This window comes from Malaclemys terrapin, chromosome 18 (genome assembly GCF_027887155.1).
Source record: "Malaclemys terrapin pileata isolate rMalTer1 chromosome 18, rMalTer1.hap1, whole genome shotgun sequence".
NCBI lineage: Eukaryota > Metazoa > Chordata > Testudines > Emydidae > Malaclemys > Malaclemys terrapin.
The window spans coordinates 4,323,854-4,343,459 of NC_071522.1; the positions used below are offsets into that span (position 1 = coordinate 4,323,854).

At 51.3% G+C, this 19,606-nt stretch overlaps 1 protein-coding gene across 1 annotated transcript in view; it reads left to right on the forward strand.

The window, feature by feature from the left end:
• Positions 1–15,500, forward strand: part of NXN (nucleoredoxin) — a 105,527-nt gene extending 90,027 nt beyond the window's left edge. Inside the window, exons 7-8 of the mRNA XM_054008462.1 lie at positions 3,080–3,204; positions 14,330–15,500. Of these exons, the coding sequence (XP_053864437.1) occupies positions 3,080–3,204; positions 14,330–14,512 (308 nt within the window). The 3' untranslated portion in view covers positions 14,513–15,500. The remainder of the gene's footprint in view (positions 1–3,079; positions 3,205–14,329) is intronic.
• The last annotated feature ends 4,106 nt before the right edge of the window (positions 15,501–19,606 follow it).

The following is a 19,606-nucleotide window of genomic DNA, read 5'->3' on the forward strand; positions in this document are numbered from 1 at the left end:
ACAAATAATAATATATGGAGATATCCCATCTCCTAGAGCTGGAAGGGACCCCGAAAGGTCATTGAGTCCAGCCCCCTGCCTTCACTAGCAGGACCAAGGACTGATTTTGTCCCAGATCCCTCAATGGCCCCCTCAAGGATTGAACTCTCAACCCTGGGTTTAGCAGGACAATGCTCGAACCACTGAGCTATCCCTCCCCACAAGTTAACTGTGCCCTGTGTGAAAAAGTATTTCCTCTTGTTTGTATTAAACCTGCTGCCTATTAATTTCATCAGGTGACCTCTGGTTTTTGTATTGTGGAAAAGGGTAAATAACACCTCTATTCACTTTTTTCATGGTTTTATAGACCTCTGTCATGTCCCCCCTTTTCTCATCTGAACAGCCATCATCTTTTTAGTCTTTCCTTGTGCGGAAGCCATTCCATACCCTTGATCATCTTTGTTGCCCTTTTCTGAAACTTGTCCAGTTCCACTACATCTTTTTGGAGATGTGGTGACCAGAACTGCTCACAGTATTCAAGGTGTGGGTGTGCCAGGGATCTGTATAGTGGCATTATGATATTTTCTGTCCTGTCCCTAAATGAAGTGTAGTGTTGTAGTTATGCTGTGGGATGGCTGTATCCAGAGGCAGGGAGGGATTAGGGGGAGCTCCATGCCCTTTGTCATGGATAGCACGCTTTTCCATAGCATTAATAATATGGCTTTTGTACCTTCACTTTTTTCCTTTTCAGCCTTGCTTTTGACCCTGATTATTTATTCAGTGGCGCCCAGCATGGACGTGAGCGCAGAGTGAAAAGCCCTCTGACCCCCGCTCTTTTTCCTGCCTCCTTGCTGGGAGGAAGAGCTTGATGGGCTCTGCGTGAGTGAGGCTGTCACTGCACAGACACACGCCTCGGAAGTTAGTTTTATCTTGCTCTAAGTAAAGTTTTTCTAGCATCTGTCGGCAAACAGTGTGCTGGGAGGAGACTCCCTGACGGAGACTGGGGGCTCCCCGTGAAGTGCTAGGAGATGCTCAGCCAACGTGGCAGGCGGCTCTTTGTGGCACTGCACATAATCACTGTCGAACACCCTGATTATCCTAACAGGATGCCAGGGTGCTCGGTGGACATTGGGGCTGCTTAGCAGGCTTCAGAGCAGACAGGGATCCTAAATCCAACCCACTGAATTTTCTAATTTAACTGAAGAAGTGGGTTTTTTACCCACGAAAGCTTACGCCCAAATAAATCTGTTAGTCTTTAAAGTGCCACCGGACTCTTTGTTGTTTTTCTAATTTAACTGAATCTTTTTAGTCTCCAGGTATTGCCTGGACCAGTGGATCTCAACCTATTTACCATTGTGGGCCGCATATGCAGCTCTCTCTCGTGTTCTGTGGGCCACAGCCACACAATATATATACACTCCCTGTATGGATGGCACATGGACCACAGCTGTGTGCTGACTGGGTGGGCTGCGGGTTGAGAACTACTGGCCTAGACCAAGGTTGCCGCGCACAATGCAATTGTCGCTCTAGCAGGTCCAGGGAAGAGGTGGCATTTACAGAGACATCCCATGTCCTTTCACATACCCAGCATTTTAGGAGCAGTTTCTGCTCTGTTTAATGAATACTGTGCTAGCACTCTCCATCCAAGCCTCTCCAGACACACTCTGAACACTCATTAAGTGTCACAGCCATCCTGCAAAGCAGGAAATCAACTCCACATTTTACAGACAGATAAACGAAGCACAGAACGGCGAAGAGATTTGACCAAGGATACATAGCAAGTCAGTGGCATCGTTAGGAAAAGAATGCAGGAGTCATTGTTCCCTCAGCGCCTGGCTCCAGTCACTAGACGCCCTCTTTTTGAAAGTCCCCAAGTCAGTTAGATATACCAGTGTTTTGAAACGGAGAATCCCTCCTTTGGGGGCATCTGGATAGCAGCGACTGTGCTTTATTTTATGGTCCTAGAGCTCAATGCTTCAACTCCGGAGGAGAGCGATACCCCGTAAATAATAGGAGTCTCTGAGCGGCTTCAGGCTCTGGAGAAAGGGCTGGGATCTCTAGGCCTTTGGGGGAGGGGTTCTAGGCTGCAGCATTTGGCTCAACGGAGCGTCAATTATGAATATGACAAGTTTATGGGGTAGGTCGGCCACAGCACAGAGAGCTGAGTTGGAGTTTAGCCAGTAGAGTTTGTGTGTAGAAAATCAATCACAGTCCACCCCCATCGCTCTCTCACACACAGAGACACTGCAGATGATAGCTCTGGAAGCTGTTTAAACAAGCGAGGGAACCGGGGGGAGCAGAGAAGCTGTGTCTGGTGGGCCATGTCTCTGTCCAAGGGCAGACAGAGCTCCCTGCTGTGGTGGGATGGGTATTCTCTCAGCGTCACCTCCAGCAGCTGGAGGGTCGGTCTCGTGCTGGCAGCGGGGCAGTCTGCGCCTCTGAGAACTCGGTGGTGGCACAGTTACCAAGAGGCATGTCCGGGGGAGTTCACGGCGGGGCTGTTTTTTCCTTTGTTTTGATGCTGAAAGCTGCCCCGCATTGAGCTCTTTTCATCTAGCTGCTGCTCAAGGACAGGTTGTGTCTCTTCCTTCCAACCAAGCATTGGTACTTCATTCGTGGCTGGCGTTGGCTGGATGTTCTCATCCCTTTCCACTGCACCTCTGCCAAGTCCCAGCTCGTTCCATAGGGCTGCTGCTGTAGAGACTCACAAGTGGGCAAGCGCCTGAGCAGTCATCCCAAGGTGGACAGACGGGCGGAGGGGGGACAGGCAGTGTCAGATCAGCGTGCTCTCTGGTCTCCAAATGGCTGACTAGCTTCTCGGTGTGTGTTTGGCCCTGCGCTTCAGGGGAGCAAATGCTGCAATGTTTTGGGAGCAGGAGCTGCTCCTCCGGTAGGATTTATTTCCCAGGCTCATGAAAGTACGTTTCAGCTGCTCCCTAATTGCTACAAGGCCACACTGGCTTTGAAGTTGCTGCCACATGTTCTGGCTCCTGTTTTCTCCATGGAATAAAGCCTCCCGTAACACAGGGTCTTTGGATCCGCTTGATTGTAACCTCCCTCTTGTGTTGCCTTTTTCTCTCCCGCTGCCCGTGCCCTGCAGATTCGGAGGATGACGGGGAGTCGGAGGCAGCTAAACAACTGATTCAGCCGATAGCAGAAAAAATCATTGCCAAGTACAAAGCCAAAGACGAGGAGGCGCCGCTGCTGTTCTTTGTGGCAGGAGAGGTAAGAGGGAGAGGAACTTCCTTGGCTTTATTTTTTCTGCTTTTTACATTAAGGGCCCGATTCTGCGGCTCTTAGACCTGTAATTCCCATTGAGGCCGGGAGTTCTGTGTGGGGCAGGGCTGCAGGACCAGGATTTTTATCAGCTACACAAGCATCTGCTTCTCTTTGGAAAGTAATTTGGGGGACTTCCTGCACATCTTGCGAAGAGTGAGCTGATCTCCCACCCACCCTGGAGCACCTGCCCCCGAGGATCTCCTGGCATTTTACAGTCACGAATAAATACACGAATGTAGTACTTGTCCCCAGTATACAGGGGAGTAAACGGGCACAGAGCGAGCCTAGTACAGAACCCAGGAATCCTGGCTCCCAGCAGCCCAGCTCTAACCACTAGACACTGGTTTTTAACAAACCAATCAAAATAGCATTTTGGGAACACAAACTCCCCAGCTTCAGGCCTCTATTTGATAAAACTCAAACTAACCCCAGAAGTTTCCAAGCAGTCAAAGAGAGCGTGACACTCCTAGCATTCTTTAAATGTTTTGCCCTTAAGACGAATGGGGAAGTGGGGTTGGCAGGATTGCCGCACTGCAGGGGTTGTTGGCTTTGAAACTCCTCTTGTGCCAGTTTTCTCTTTGACTTTCCTATCAAATGAGGCCTGTGGTAACATAACATGGCTTCAAGTATCAGAGGGGTAGCCATGTTAGTCTGAATCTGTAAAAAGCAACAGAGGGTCCTGTGGCACCTTTGAGACTAACAGAAGTACTGGGAGCATAAGCTTTCGTGGATAAGAACTTCACTTACTTGCATCTGAAGAAGTGAGGTTCTTACCCACGAAAGCTTATGCTCCCAATACTTCTGTTAGTCTCAAAGGTGCCACAGGACCCTCTGTTGCTTATAACATGGCTTGGGGCTGACTTCATGAACAGGTTGCTTGTATTCAGATGACAGCCTGGGGGCCAGGGCAGAGTTTTGAGGATAGAACCAAAGGGTTTTCTAGATTCTCAGATGTTGTTTAACTGATCGGAGACTCTCAATGCAAGACTCTGGTGTGACTTGTCCATTCCTGACTTTCAAGCCACATGAGACTGTGGAGTAACATCCCAAGCAGAGAGAGGCCCTTCCCTGGAGACATCGATAGACAGGACAGAGCTCTAGCAAACAGGCAGTGGGGAACAGTCTTACTGTGCTTTTCAGAAGAGTGGCCTAGCTGGGACCTGACAGGAGCTCTCCATTTCTGATTCATAGGGGACACTAATGCCTTTGCCCTCGCTGGATGAGGACTTGATGCAATCAGTGTGCACTCTCCCTCTGTCTGTGGGGTATGGAGGGGGGCGGGGGGAGTAGAGGTTGCCACCCACTGCAAGGAGTAGAGACCGCTCCGCTGGTACTGAAGGTTCAGAGGCTAAGAATTCAGAGCCAGCATCTCAATGACTGGACTAAAGACGTAACATTTACAGGCTTCCCCTGATGGGGAGGGTGTGTTTGAATCAGAGAGTGATGTCACGTTGTCAATAGTCCTGCTTCACCCGCCCAGACTGTGCTGCTCTGGGGACTCAGTGCCAAGAGGGGAGATGATGCTTTAACTGGGAGAAGAAGCTGAGTGGCACTTGTTAATTGTGCTCTCTGTTTGCACCCCCCGCAGCCACTCTGAAAACGTACAGGGCGGGCTGGTCAGGCCTAGGGCGGGCGGGGGTGTGTGTGAAATGCATTGCTCAGCACATCCCTTTGGAGCATCGAGCCAAACTGGCCCACTTCTGTTGAATGCGGCCCTGTAACAAAGTGTGCTCTAGTGGCCTCTAATTGGAGGCATTCCTGTGTGAGATTTATCGAGAGCTCCCAAGTGGAGCCGACAGCCCCGTGATGGATGTGTCTCTGCGGTCCAGCTTCTGTCTGTCTAGAGAAGGAGCAGTGAGCGTGTTCCTGGTGTCCTGGAGGGAAGCGCTCCTCCCTGGCTCTGCAGCGCGCTCGGAGCCGCAGGGACAGGCGGGTGTCCTGTCCAGAGGCGTCCCTGCTGTTCAGAGGCTTTGCAGATGGTGCCTCTGGCTGGCTGAGTACCGCATGTACTGGCAGCCTGCTGTGTGCTCCATCACATGCTGCGAGAGCCTCGCTGGCAGTGGGCAGGGTGAATTCTCTTGGTGTGCTGTCAGTGCATCGTGCTTCCCCCCTCGCTGGGTGCAAGAGGTCCTTCGATCACATCTCGGCGACTCCAGGGCTGCACCAGGTTTCCCTTTACACTCTCTCCACAGCTCTGCATGGTAGGTGACCAGCAGTCCTCTGGCTGAGGTTGCTCAAATGTGATTCCTTCCTCAGCTGGCTAGAGAGGTTTCTGCAGGGCAATGCAAAGACCCTCCTTCTTCCTGGCCCTGCTCCACGGGCTGAGCAGGCTGCCTCGGATGTTCTATCATGGTCCTGAAAATGAACATAGGCAATTGGGGACTCCAGGAGATTGGTGGGTCTCCAGCTTTCTGTCGGGTCCTGAGGTGGGGCCTTGGCTCTGAGCTGGATGACTCCTGGGCTCTGCGGAGTCCCTCTGCCAGGGCTGGCACTGAAGGAGAATGCGTTGGAAGTCTCCGGGGCACCTCATGAATATTAGAAACTGGCCAGCTGGCTTGGATCTAAAAAGAACTGACCTGAACCTTCCCCAGAGACTGACAGGAACCCAGGAAGGCTGGGGAGAACTAGGCTCCTTTCCCTGATCCCACTTCCTTGCACCTTTTGTGGGCACGTCTAAAAGTGGAAGCGCCAAAATACAGCGGCAGAGACAGGACGCCCCACAACTCCTAGGAGAGTCTGCGCACGAGACATGCAGCTGCATTTTTGGCTGCTGGACGGAACTTCCGAACTCTTGGAAGTTTGCTGGTTGCTGCTTCTAATACTAAGCCCCTCAGTATTTATTGCACAGACAGGAAACTTGGCAGGGCAGGCAAAGAGATGAACAAATGCAAACCAGCCTTTTCTTTCAGTCCTTGCTGGCTGCTAGGTGTGTCCGACCCCATTCAGCAATACCCTGGCATGGTGCGGCGCGCAGAGGTACTCCTTTAAGGCCCTGTTTTCTTGCTACACCCCAGCAGCACCAAGGGGAGGTCGGGATCAATACTTAAATCTTATTCCCTGGGGAGCTGGCAGCTGACCAAAGCGATTGCTGCAGTGCCACCACTTCCTCGGGCCAGTGTAGGAAAGGGGCTTTTGCGTCTGACACAGGCACCAGGGGCTGACTCCAGTGTGGGTGTGAGAGGATGCAGCTCCCGTGGGGATCACTGAGCCAGATTCAGTGACGTGACTAGCAGGGCACGTTGCAGGCCAGGTGGAAGTGATTTGGCATGCAGTGGGTGAACAAGAGGAGTGGGGAACTCGTGCGTAGCTTCTCTGCAAGCTGCATGTGGTCAGTGAAACAGCAACAAGCATAGGGCTGAGTGCTGGGAATGTCTAGGCCTAAGTTTGGGTCAGCACAACCCCAGCAATTTCACTGGCTGGCACAAGGGTGGCTGAGCGCAGCATTTGACCTTGCTGTGGGACCTTTCACGCTCCAGGCCTGTTTCCTCGTGTGTCCAGTGGAGACAGCGTTTCCCTTGCTGGCTGGGGGCTGTGAGGATGGGGGTTTGTAGAAAGCCTAGAAGCCCAGTGGAAGGAGCTCAGTGTGAACAGATCTTGTCAGCCCTTTCCTAGCCTGTGCTGGTCAGGCTGTCACTGTAGGCTTGAAAATTACAAACATGTTTTAAACAAGGATTGGAAAATCCATGGTGCCCTTTAGCTCCCCTGGCGGGGCCCAGGAGGAAGGGTCTGTGTCTCTCTTCCAGGCACCCAAAGCAGGCGGCTGTCCCAGGGAATCGCTGAGCATGGGGCAGGTGCAAAGCCTCCCATGGCTGTGTAACATACGTGCATGTGCCCAGTCCCCGTGCGCACACCCAGCCCTTAGTGCTCCCGTCAGGGCCGCATGGGGCCTGGAGCAAGTCAGTTCCCTCCTGAGCTCCATTGCACAAAGAGGGGAGCCTACTGTCCCACCCCTGCGGCTCCCTCCCCCATTCCAGGGGCGTGCGCTGCTCTCCGTGACACACACGTCCATCTCTCTCACACGCCGTACCCCGCCCCCACTAACATCACCCCCTCCCCGGCTCAGCCCGGCTCTCTGAATAACCTCCTTGTTGGAAAGGCGTGTATTAGAACGGTGCTGTGCTCGCGCCCCTCCCCTGTAGCCTCTGGAGCGTTTTCTTCCCTAGCCCTCTTGCTCGCTGGCAGTAGCTGAAACACTGATGCTTATTCATGCTGCTGCCAGCTTCCCAGCCTCTATGAGTGGGGGAGCATCCTGAAAGTCCCATTCATCACTTTCTCAATAGCTCTGACTGCCGGCTCCATGGCCATCCCTGCATTGCCGGTGGCCCTGCTCAGCCCTGGCTCTGCAGCTTACAATGCGGCCTGCGCGGGCGCCGCCCACTTCTCTCCCGGCACCTCTGAGGCCCATTTGCATTTATTAGAAGGTTGCAGTGGTTTTGCAACAGTCCAGTAAAGGGTGGGAACTCCTGCCGCCTTGCGTCTGGGCTGGCTCTTGTGACTCACGAGCCAGCTTCGTCTTCAGGCCCATCAGCCGGTTCCAGGTCGGAAGAAGCGCAGGTTGGAAACGTCTGGGAAAATGCGGTGCTAAGGCCCTCAGCAGTTTCACAGAAACAAAGCCGCAGAGACTGGTCAGTCATTCCTCCCCTGCCACATCCACCATCGAACTGGCTGCTCTCGAAACCCCCGGCATTATAAATTACCTTCCGTGGCTGGTCGCAGCTAAGTGCTACAGGCTACCCAGCTGACTAAAAAAATTTTTATTACCACTGTTGAAAAAATGACTCTGGAAAAAGGCCCAATTTCAGATGCTGCACATTCTGGGTTTGGCCACATTAACTGGAGCGCAGAAAAAAGCATCCTACTATGGTGCTTGGAGCCAGGAGTGAGAAATGAATCACTCCAGCCCTGGCTTTGTAATTCCGCAGCTCTGGCAGTGACAAATTGGTTTTTACCCTTTCCCCAGAGCTCTGATTTCCCTGCACGCATTGACCAAAATTAATGCAACCCCTGCTGCACATGCCCCCACCAAGCAGCGCTCTGGTTGGATTCATTACAGCCTCCGTGTGTGTCTGGGGACATCTTGGACGAGGCTCTATTGTTCCAGGATTCTCTCCAAAATATGTTGTTGAATTGTCATTCTTTAATTGGTTGTGTGCTCGCGTACCTTCCGCGAGCTCAGATGTCACGTCTGTTCCTTGGCTCTACGCCTCTGACATTTCACACCCTTCCATTCGTGCTTTGCTCTTCTCTGGCACCTTGTGTCCAATGATCACAAAGCATTTCACAAACCACAGCGATATTGGTACTGAAACCAGTATGATGGTTGGTACTACGCGATCTACCACAACTACGTAGATCTTCATACCCAGAACTGGAAGAGAACTCAGATTCCCCTGCTCCAAAAGCACAGGCCCTTACCATTTGAGTTAAAGGAGAATCTCCATTAGCAGCAATCAGCACAGAGCCCGTGTCACACAATTGATCTGTTCTGATCCCATCCAGCAGAGGGCAGTCACATACACACATTGGCCAGCTCATTCTAGTACTATCCTGTTTTACAGAGGAGGAAACTGAGGCACGGAGCAGTCAGGTGACTTGTCCGAGGCCACATAGTGACCCAGTGGCAGAATGGTGAATAGAACCTGGAACCTCCTAGCTTCTTGTCCTGTGCTGTAACCACTAGGTTACGCAAAGAGCAGGGCCATTAGGAAAATTACAGTTTGTACTAATACTAGTCAGGTGCGGTGGTGCGCAAATTTAATCCCATAAGAACGGCCATACTGGGTCAGACCAAAGGTCCATCTAGCCCAGTATCCTGTCTTCTGACAGTGGCCAGTGCCAGGGGCCTCAGAGGGAACAAACAGAACAGGGAATCATCAAGTGATCCATTCCTTGTCACCCATCCCCAGCTTGTGGCAAACAGAGGCTAGGGACACCATCCCTGCCCATCCTGGCTAATAGCCATTGATGGACCTATCCTCCATGAATTTATCTAGTTGTTTTTTGAACCCTCTTATAGTCTTGGCCTTCACAACATCCTCTGGCAAGGAGTTCCACAGGTTGACTGTGCGTTGTGTGGGAGGCTGAGGCTGGCGGATCGCTCAGGGATTCTGGGCTGCGGTGCTGATCAAGTGTCCGGTGCCACTGACAGCCTGGCCAGCAGGTGGCTGAAGGACTGGCTGGAACAACACGAATGACGTGTTGTGATCTGCGCTCTCTCTGTGAGGGTTGATGGACCGATTGATCAAGGTGACTAACTTTGTACCAGTTTGCTAGATGGACTTGGGCTATTCCACCCAGTGCCCACTGCCTCCCTCCCACTTGAGATGCATGTTGCCCTGGCCCTCCATGGAGCTTGGTCCACCCAAGTCCCAGGCTTGCAATCAGTTGCAGTCGGAGTGGGCAGTGGAGGCACTGTGCACAGGAGGGAGGGAGGGAACAGGGTTAGCTGGCAAAGGCTGAAGTATGTCGTGCGAGTACATGCACGACTGTTCTAACATCTCTCTTGTTCTCTCATGCGTGTGCATGGTGGTGGCTGGGAGGGGGAAGGGGGCCGGTGGAAGGGAGTATCTATTCATGTCCTGGCTGGGGCAGGGTGGGTGGGTTAAGCAGAGCATTGAGAAGTGAACAGCAAATCCCTCCAGCCCTCATGGGTCGCCGAGAGGCTGTTGTGTAGCCTACAGCTGACTGGGCACGCTTGAAGCAGCTAAAGAAACAATGGCTTTGTGCTGAGATTGGATTTCTGAGCTGGCATGCCATTCTCTCAGGACACGCTAGGCGAGAGCATCCTGGCGTCCTCGGGGAAGGGGGCCTTTACCTCTAGCTCCTTGCTTTTATCTCGGTAGCCTGGGTGGCACTGACTTGCTCTTGGAGCTTTCTTAGTTGCTCTCCTTGTCTTGTGACAGACAGTTCTGGGCAGAGGAGTGCAAACAAAGCCCACCTACTACTCAGAGCTGGTAGTGGCTGCAGGGCTCAGATGAAACTTTCCTGCATCCCCTGCTTTTCTTTCTTTGGGCTTTATGCTCAGGGGCAGTTGGCCCCAGGGAGGTCATTCCCACCCCCGCCCATTACAGCTGTCTCCGTTAAGGGTGGTGCAAAGTCTAGAAGAGTGTGGGGTGTTCTAGCTCAGCCATCCTCATTCCATCAGGCCACTCCACGGCGTGAAATCACTGCCGCAGTGAGTCTCCATTTGTTGGTCACTAGGAATGTTGCAACCAAGGCGGCTCAGTCCAGGACTTGGGGGGGCTACTGTTTGGGCATAGAAATGGGCTCATCTCATGCTTAGCGCCTCTTGGCTAACTGCTGTAGCGCAGCCCAGGGGTAAACGCTGGCCACTGTCATTAGAGGAGCTGCTCCATCTTCATCTGAACAGTCAGCGCAGCACCTCATTAAGCACTGCATGATGGGATTTGTAGTCTCTCTGGGCTGCACCTCTGTATTACAGATGATGGCGGAGCAGTCAGTTCCACTGTTTGCAGCATCAGGCCCACCTACCCACAGAAATTGTCCAGTATGAGGATGGGCAAAAACCCATTTTGCCGGTGCACGTTGCAGTGCGTGTTCGCACAGCAGCATGCTGTGTCGCTACAGTTGTGGGGCACTGGGAGTAGGTTTCCCAGCCCTCTGGCTCATACAGTAGTGAACAGGGCTACAGAGCCCCAGAGTTAGCCTTAATATTGGTGAGCGTCCCCTCAGAGAAGAGAGGGAACAAGACGACTAATGGGAATACAGATGAGAGAGGACAGATTGGGGTTGGATGACATGAGGTAAATAAGCCCAAATGATACCTAGGTCATGTCCACTTAGCGACCAGGGCCCCATAGTCAGTAGTTCAGTAAGTTCCCTACTAACAAGCTGCATGGTGGAAGTGGGTTATAGAGGGATCTGAATGAGGTCTGGCTGATGCTTGCCCAGGATCTCTTAGAGGGTGTTCCAGGTGGATGGACAGCAGCATGGAGGTGTTTGCGTGAGGAGGGGAGTGTCCAGGCTGACCTGATGGGGGGAGAGGCACAATGCTGGGATAAAGGAGCTCCTTCCGTCTGCTTGCTCTCTAGGGATCTGCGTTTCCTTGGCTCAGATAAGGACTGCTTTGGAGGAGAGACGCGTGTCGGAGCTTTTTCTGCGTTCTGCAGTTTTGATTTGAGAAACCAGGGCCCAGTAGGAGAGGCTCTTCACCTTTATCTTCAAACACGTTGATCAAATCCAGGCAACTGGGGGAGACACCTGGCTGTTTGTCCGAATCAAGGGCTTGCTGCTACGAATTTCAATAGAGCGCATTTAGCAAAAGGCCTTTCCAGGGAGGTGTATTTGAAGGGAACTTGCCTGCAGAGAGAGCTGTTCTCTTTGTTCTGGCATTCGCTGTATCTCAGGAAAATAGATCAGAGGATCCAAGGCTCAGGATAGAAAAGACTTGTCAGGTTGTCATGTTCGTCCATTTCTCCACCATCACTAATCTGTCTCCTGCAGGATCTTTTCCAGGACTTGTCCAGTTTTAAATCACCCAGTGCTTCCACCACTTCCCTCGAGGGGCCTATTCTTCAGCTGTACAGTTCTGACCTTTCCTTCTTTCCCGCCTCTGCTCCTAGCTATCCCCTTCTCCCTAGAACTGCCCTAGACAATCAGCATCTCTCCCGCCTTGGGGCTTAGACATGCCAAACACATGTAGGTGGTTATTGTATTCCCTCCACCCCTCAGGCATTACATAGCCACGCTGCACATAGTTGGGTCTTTTCATCTTCCCTCCTCCCGTGATTGTTATTCCTGCTCTTCTCTGAGCTCCTTTTGGTACTGGTAACTGCCTCCCTCCGGGACGGGACGCTCGAGTGCTCTGCGGGAGTTGAAGGGCAGAGTGGGCTGATGAACCAGACAGGTGAAGATGAATGCCTGGCAGCGCTGTCGCATGGGAACAGCGGGAGCTTGCAGCAGTGCAGCTAATGGCAGGTAGCGAGCAGCAGCCAGGATAGGGCACTGCTCCCTGCTTGTCAGTTACACTCCAGGATCCCAGGAGTGGGGGGGGGGGGGAGTGGAGCAAGCCTGGCAGCCTTGGGGGGATGCGCTGGTCTGCTGCATGGCTTTTCCTGCGTTTATAGGGAAACCTGCTGGAGAGTTTCAAACCTAGCTAAGTGGTAAGGGGGGTTGTGTTAAGTTAGATGGAACGTACGGACTAAAGGTGTTAACATAACCCAGTCACTGTCCAGCATTCAGCAAGGTTTGGGGCTGGCAGACAGAAACCTCCGCCAACTCACCATTAACAATCCTGTTAACCTTGTATCGAAGACAGAGCAAAGAAGGCAAAACAGGTAAAGCATTTGCAGTGTAAAGTGCTGGGAAAGGCTTTCATTTGAACCACATCCCTTGTTCCTTTTCCTTTAGCTGGAGAAGGCTGCCTCCCGTTGGACCGTCCCTCTGACGGTAACAAAGATGATAATGACTGTCCTTGGCGGGGGGGAGAAATACGTTGGGATGGGCGAGAGCTGATGTTGCTGTTAAAGTCTGATCCTGGTCCTCCCCAGGTGGTGGTTGGGATTCAGCTGGAGATGGTGGAAGTGGTGATATCTGGGTTGCTCTCTCTGGCCGGGTCAGGACATTTCTCCGGATCATGATGATGAACCCCAGGGATCTCAGGAGATTGTGGGGGTGGCCACCATGAAGCTTGCTCCAGTAGCCAGTTTTTCTCACCAAAGTCTCTTTCTTTAACCCACAAAGAGAGTGGTGGGTCCAATAGCCCATCATTTTGTCCACCAATTTTGGTTCACTGATTTCTTGTTCCAAACTTTTCTTATTTACCAGGCATGATCTTAACACCGTCAATGAGTTCTGGCCCTAGGAATCTGAGTTGGGTCTCTGCCTTCTCCATCCAGGGGAGTGGGGGAAAACCTGACTCCCAGGCCTGTGCTGTAACCATTCAGACCAGTGGTTCTCAACCTTTTTTTACGTAGGGACCCCTAAACTTAAATAGATAAACCTGCAGACCCCTACTCCTCCCTCATTATTTTGTTGCTCATAATTTGTTTCTCTTACGTTACTTTAATAGTTATCACAAATATTACTGTCGAGAAATTATTATTATTTGAACAGATCAACAACAAAACAGCAAATCAAAATATTGACAGCTTACCTGATACGAATGCGATCCTTGGCCTTGTTTGGCAGCACACAGCTTGTCCAGTTGAGGGGTAATTTCAGTTAGGCAAGTGCAAAGGTCATCTTGAGCATTCATTCTTGAACAGTGTTTGATTTTTCGTGCTGGTGAGGGCAGAGAATCTATTTTCACATACTGAAGGTGCTTTAAATGATAAACTACAGTGTTCAAGGTGATGTATGGGCAGCGCCAAGTCGCTATTGACTTGAAATGTCAGAACATGGTGTATCATTATTATGTAGGTGCTGGCACATTCACAGACACCCTTGATTATACTGGTGGACCCTAAGTTGAGAACCACTGCATTAGACCATACTCCTCTCTTTGTTGCCTGAGATCACTAATTATGTGGCAGTCCAAGGGCTGTCAAGTTGAAGTGAGGATCCCAGCATTGCCCATGAGTCTGCATCTCCCACAGCCGTATGTGTGATGCAGAAGACTGGCCAAGTCCTAAGGCTGAACAGATAGTCACTGTTCAGTTTGACTACCTCAGAGTTTAGCTGTTACTACAGCTAAACCGTACACCAATACATGGTAATAACAGCTGCTTGTTAGTAAGGATGAGCAGGGCTGAAGCCAGAGAATTGTGATCCTGGTTTGGATTTTGATATCCATTCTCCCCCCACCCCCTCCGAATCTCAGGCCATTGTGCTCAGGGTGGGAGAGCCATGCGATTCGATCCCAGGTCTGGATAAACTGTGTTTGCTTGTTTAAAGCATGAACTGTTTCAAGCCCTGTGGGGTTGGCTCGGTGCTTTCATTGGGGTGGGGCTGGGGTGCTGTTCCCTTTGGCGTGGTCACTGAATCAAGCGTATTGTGCAGGGCCAGAGTTCTTCATGAAATGCGCAGCCTGGATGCTGTGTCACACCAGCCAATTCTCCATCTCTTGGGCTTCATTCTCTTTGTTTATGGGCTCTTTCTTGCTGGCTTTCAGGATGACATGACTGACTCTCTGCGGGATTACACCAACCTGCCCGAAGCGGCGCCCCTGCTCACCATCCTGGACATGTCGGCCAGAGCCAAGTACGTGATGGACGTCGAGGAAATCACTCCTGAGATTGTGGAAGCCTTTGTGAGCGACTTTCTAGCGGACAAGCTAAAACCTGAACCCATCTGAGGGGCTTTCAGCACCGACAGACGTTATTTAAAACTAGGTCTCTTCCTCCGCTAGCAGAGTGCTCAGCGTGTTCTCTCGCACGACCCAGTACCCAGCCTTCCTGTGGTGCCTTGTTTTACGCAATGAATCCTCCTCCTAAGCAGACTCCTGGAGATGCACTTTCAGCAGGGAGTCGCTGGCATTTGGAGACTTTGCTTGTGCTTCATGGTGATATATTCTCTAATAACCAGGCCAGAACTGTTACCGTATTGTTATTTTATACACGGCACTAGCTAGCAGGCAAACGTTTTGCATGGTGTTCTTGCCAACTTAAGCATCAGGCAGTGGACTGGGGTTCTCGGGGCTCTTATATTACACTCCTCTTCTCCCTTCTCATCTTCACCCTTCTCTCCTCTGCCCAGCCCTTCCCAGACAGACAATGCCAATGAAGCAATAAGAGAATTCTCCACTTTGCCACACAACCTCCTTTCCCTCTTCAGTATCAGTGAGCCCACAGTGCCAAGTCGAAGTGTAACTGCTGAAAAGCTCCATGTGGATTGGTCATGATGCAGCAAAGGTCTTCCTCCTAGTTCAAGAACTCTTGTTTCTAGATTGTATTTAGCCTCCCGCCACCTCCATACCAAACACACAGCAGCCTTAGTTAAGTGTCAGTCATATGCGTTTGGGGGAAATCCCACGTACCCACCATACACCCCCCAACCCCGAGCCAAAAGGAGAAACAATGCAGGGCTGCCCTGATCCTCCTCTGCTGTTCTGACATTTTCTCATTCTCTCTTGCCCTTTTCTTTCCTCTCCCCCGCTCCCTGGTATGAAATGTCCTCCCCCTACATTAGTTGATTAAGATGTTCTTTGTAGCTGTTTCCCAAGCCCAGCCTTGATGGTGCTGTTCTAAACACAACCCCAAGCAGCTCAGCTGAGCCCCCAGAAAATTGAGGTTGTAAAAACTGTACATGGTGATTGGAACTTTGTAATAAAATAGTTACAGTCACCTGGTTCCTGGAGGTGCAGATTCCTCACAACAAAGCCATCGTTATGGCTGGGGTGAGGGTTTGGAGATGGGCCCGGGGGCAGGGGGGCTGAGGGAGAAGCATGTCTGGTGAAGACCTGCAGGCCTTACTTGCATGAGTAAAGGGTTTTGGTTTGGGGTCCTCACTGTGGCCTTTCTGTGCCCAAGGGGCTGCTGTACCAGTCTGTGGCTGGAACCAACCAACCTTGGTAGATCTTGGTGCTGTGTTTCATACAAAGAGTTTGTTGTTAAATTGGAACGTGACTCCTGATTGCTGCAGGTTACGGGTTTATCCCATGTAGCCCCTTGTTAGAAGCATTTAAACCAGGCCTTCCAGTGCTGGAGAGTCCAGGTTTTCTGCTTGAGCGGGTCAATGGACACTACTGTGAACAGCTCCAGCACATGGCACGCATGCACACCCATTCCAGATCGGGACCACACATCTCAAAGAACCTCCAGTTACAGTAAGTAACCTCCTCATAGACTCAAAGACTTTAAGGTCAGAAGGGACCATTATGATCATCTGGTCTGACCCCCTGCATGCTGCAGGCCACAAAACCGTTCCTACCCCTTCCCTGGACTCTGCTGTTGAAGTCCCCAATCCTGTGTTTTAGTGACTTCAATTGGCAGAGACCCTCCTGCTAGTGATCCCTGCCCCATGCTGCGGAGGAAGGCGAAAAACCTCCAGAGGCTCTTAGAGATCCTGCTGTGTTCTTCCAACCAACCGTGTATTTTGGAGCTGTGGCCTCTCCTGGATTGGTTAGTTCATCCATGAGCTCTTTTCCTTACGTTGACCAAGCAGTGACAGTATTAGTGGGCTCTGGGGTATCCCAGAAGCCAGTGGAATCTGAGCTGTAAGGTGGGAATATGTATAGTAGAGACATACACAGACACCCCACTGTGTATCAACGCAGTGCACGCTCTGAACAGCTGAGGAATGGAAGAAAAACGCTAACCTGGAAACAATGCCATGTGCTGCTACAGCCCCTTCCATCCACGTAGGTCCCAGGGCCTTACCAACGGGCGGTAGGTAGGTTAGAGTTGTTGGCCGTGTTTCACAGAGGGAGAAGCAGTTTACCGAGAAGGGAAGTGACTTGCCCAACATCTGTAGTGAGTTGGTGGCCCCATCCCAGCAGGCTTTCCCAGTCCGTGGGGGAGAGAGCTGAACATTTGTGTGTTGGGTGCCTCATGAAATGGTGATGTCTGGAGGCCTTGCACCTGTGTGTGTATGCAAACGCACAGCTGGAGAGAAGGGATTATTTTGAAGTTGTTAGTTGCTGCGTCCTCACCCTCCTGAAGGAGGTGCTATTGTCCCCACTTTACAGGCCAGAGAGAGAGAGGGAAAGAAAGTGGTAGAGCAGCACTAGGCCAGCTGCCTGGACTTGCGGGCCCCTGCTTAATTTGCCAGACCACGCTGCCTTTCATAACAAATCAGTGGCTGAAAGCTGGACTGAGAGTCCCTGTAGGCATTTCCTCAGTCATGTAGCTCTGTCGGTGATCATTTCCTTTAACAAACCTACATGCGTCCTTGGGGAGGGGCGTGTTGGGGAGCCATGTGGTGGTTTGTGTGTGTTGAATAGCTGGGAGCGTGCAAACTGCTGCTGCTTTCCCCTTCAGCCCATTTGTCACTTATGGCAGGATTGTAGCCTCCCCTTTTATCCATGCTACAACAACCTACTAAGGAAGGAGCTTGGAAAGCCAGCCAGCTGCGTGAGAGAGAGGAGTCGTATCAATCTAGACAGCACAGACAGTGCTTCAGGGCCTGTATTTTATTTAGTGATCATTAACTAGGCAATGAATAACTCAAAAAGCAGCAGGACTGGCTGTTGAGTTGGAGACAAACACTGCAGACAATTAAGCCGAAGAGGGATTGGTGGTTGGTGGCATCGATCTGGGTTCTGGTCAAGGTGCTAATGTCCATTGTGCTAGGTGCTGTACAAATACCACGTCAAGCCTGTCAAGTGTGACTCCAACCCAGGGGGGAGGCACTGGAGCCTGTTGCGCTGCGGGCTGCTCAACAGCCAATGAGATGGGTCAGTCCAGGTACCAGAGACCAGGCTGCGCACTGGGCAGCAGAAAGGTCTAGCAGCCCTGGTCCCAAGCTGCTGGGTGTGACCGAACAGTCCCGTGCACTAGAATTCTCCACTTGTCCCTCAGGCTGGTCTGTCCGTGTGGCAGTCAAAACGTGGGGTGGGGAGGTCTGCCCCCAGTTGGTGCTTCAAGAGGATTTCTGTCTCTGCAGCTGCTACTCAGGCACCTTTCTCTAGTGCTCCCAGCCCTGAATCACTCAAAATACACCCTTGTAAGTGGAATCTGCAGCAAAATACCAAAAAGTAACTTAAAATCCACCAGGGGAAGGGGGGTGGTAAGTGAGAAATTCTGCAGTCCTGAAGTTTTGACCAAAGCTGCATGCACAGAAGTGGCTGACAATAGGCTTGTCTAAGCAGGGTAATTGCTTCCAGATCCCATTGCCACCTGGTGCATGTTCTGTTTCCATAGCCTGGGTTTCTGGTGCTATAGCGAGAGAATGGTGTCTATGCAGTTTGAATGAGAATCACAATAAGGCGCTTAAATGGGATATGGTTGGTTCATGCAGCACTGGCTGATTCTAGACATTAGGTTAGGAGCAAAAACCCCATCTGGCAGAGGCTGCTCAGGCTCCCAGAGTAGGACTGTAGGTGTAACGCTGAGTCCATGAAATAAAATCACTTAATATGGGGTATGTTGAAGTGACTGCGGCACCTACTCAACTAGGGCTAAAGTGAAGTGTAAATGTTTGTGTCAACCTGGCTCTTCCCCTGGCCAGGGCTGGCATCTGGTTCGGAGGAAGGAGCTGATGCACTTTCAGTCTTGATACTGGCAATGCCTTTGAACGGGGCTGTGTTAAATGCTCCCTTCCAACAAAGGAAAGGTTGGATCAGGATGTGCCTAAGGGAACAACCACATTCTTTCTCCATGTATTTATCGAGCATCCAGTTCCCAGGATGGCTCTGTGCCAAAGGAAATGGTGGGCCACTGCTAAATCATTGTACGATCATGACAGCCTCTGAAACTTTGGGTTTTTAATATGGACTAAGATAGAAAGGGATCTCTTAGCAGCAGCTGGTATTGTAGCTGGAGAGCTCGCGCTCTAAACAAACCATTTGAAGGAGTTGGAGAAATAGTGTAGGGCACCAAGGGGCGTAGTTCCCAAAGGGCTTCCTGCTGCTCCTCGGTGCCAGGACCTGATAGAGCTTGGAGAGCCTAATTCCACCGGCATGTGATCACCCAGGGCCAGGTTTACTGCATATTGTCCTGCCACCATCCAACCTCCTGCTCCCAGATTGAAGGGGGTGGCCCAGCTCTTAAGAGAATCTATTTTTTGGATTTCTCCTCCTGCACAGCCCAGAGCCCGTCTGCTGGATGGGGAAGAACTCAAGGCATTTCCCATAGAATGGGACTCATTTTGCAGTTCTTTCCCTCCTCACGTCCTCTTTCTTCTTCTCCTTCACTCCCCCCCCCCTGCCCGTTTCCTTCAGAGTTTAAATCTGTGCCATGGGGGCACTAGGAACAACTCTGGTTCCCACACAGGCTGCATTCATGACAAATACTGCCACCTCCTGGCAGAAGGCTTAACCTCCGACTTAAATTAGAACACAATGCCCGGAGCTAAAATTGAGGATTAAACTCTAGCAAAGAGTGTTTGATGGAATTGGAAAACTGACAGTCTTTGCAGGGACAGCACACCACCCTAATTGTGCCACAAAGCATCACCCAGAGAAGCCTGTATCACGCATAAGTACCTCCCCCATGTCTGTCTGCTCTAAGGGCTACCATCCTGCTGGTTTGTCCCTGGCCTCTTGCTAAGGTTGGTGTTTACTGAACCAGTGTTGATGTTACTAAGGAACTCCATTAACTGGAATAGCTTCCTGTCCCCTGCACCAGCAGCTGTGTTCACCTCCCACTTCCTTTGCCAAATCTGGATGGGGCATGAAGGTCACAGTAGGAATTTTGCAGCTGCAAGGGTAACAAGATTTCCCACAGACCAACAGTGTCTGTGACAGACTTGATCTATAGAGTTTTGTGGGTATGTTTCACCGTTTCAAATG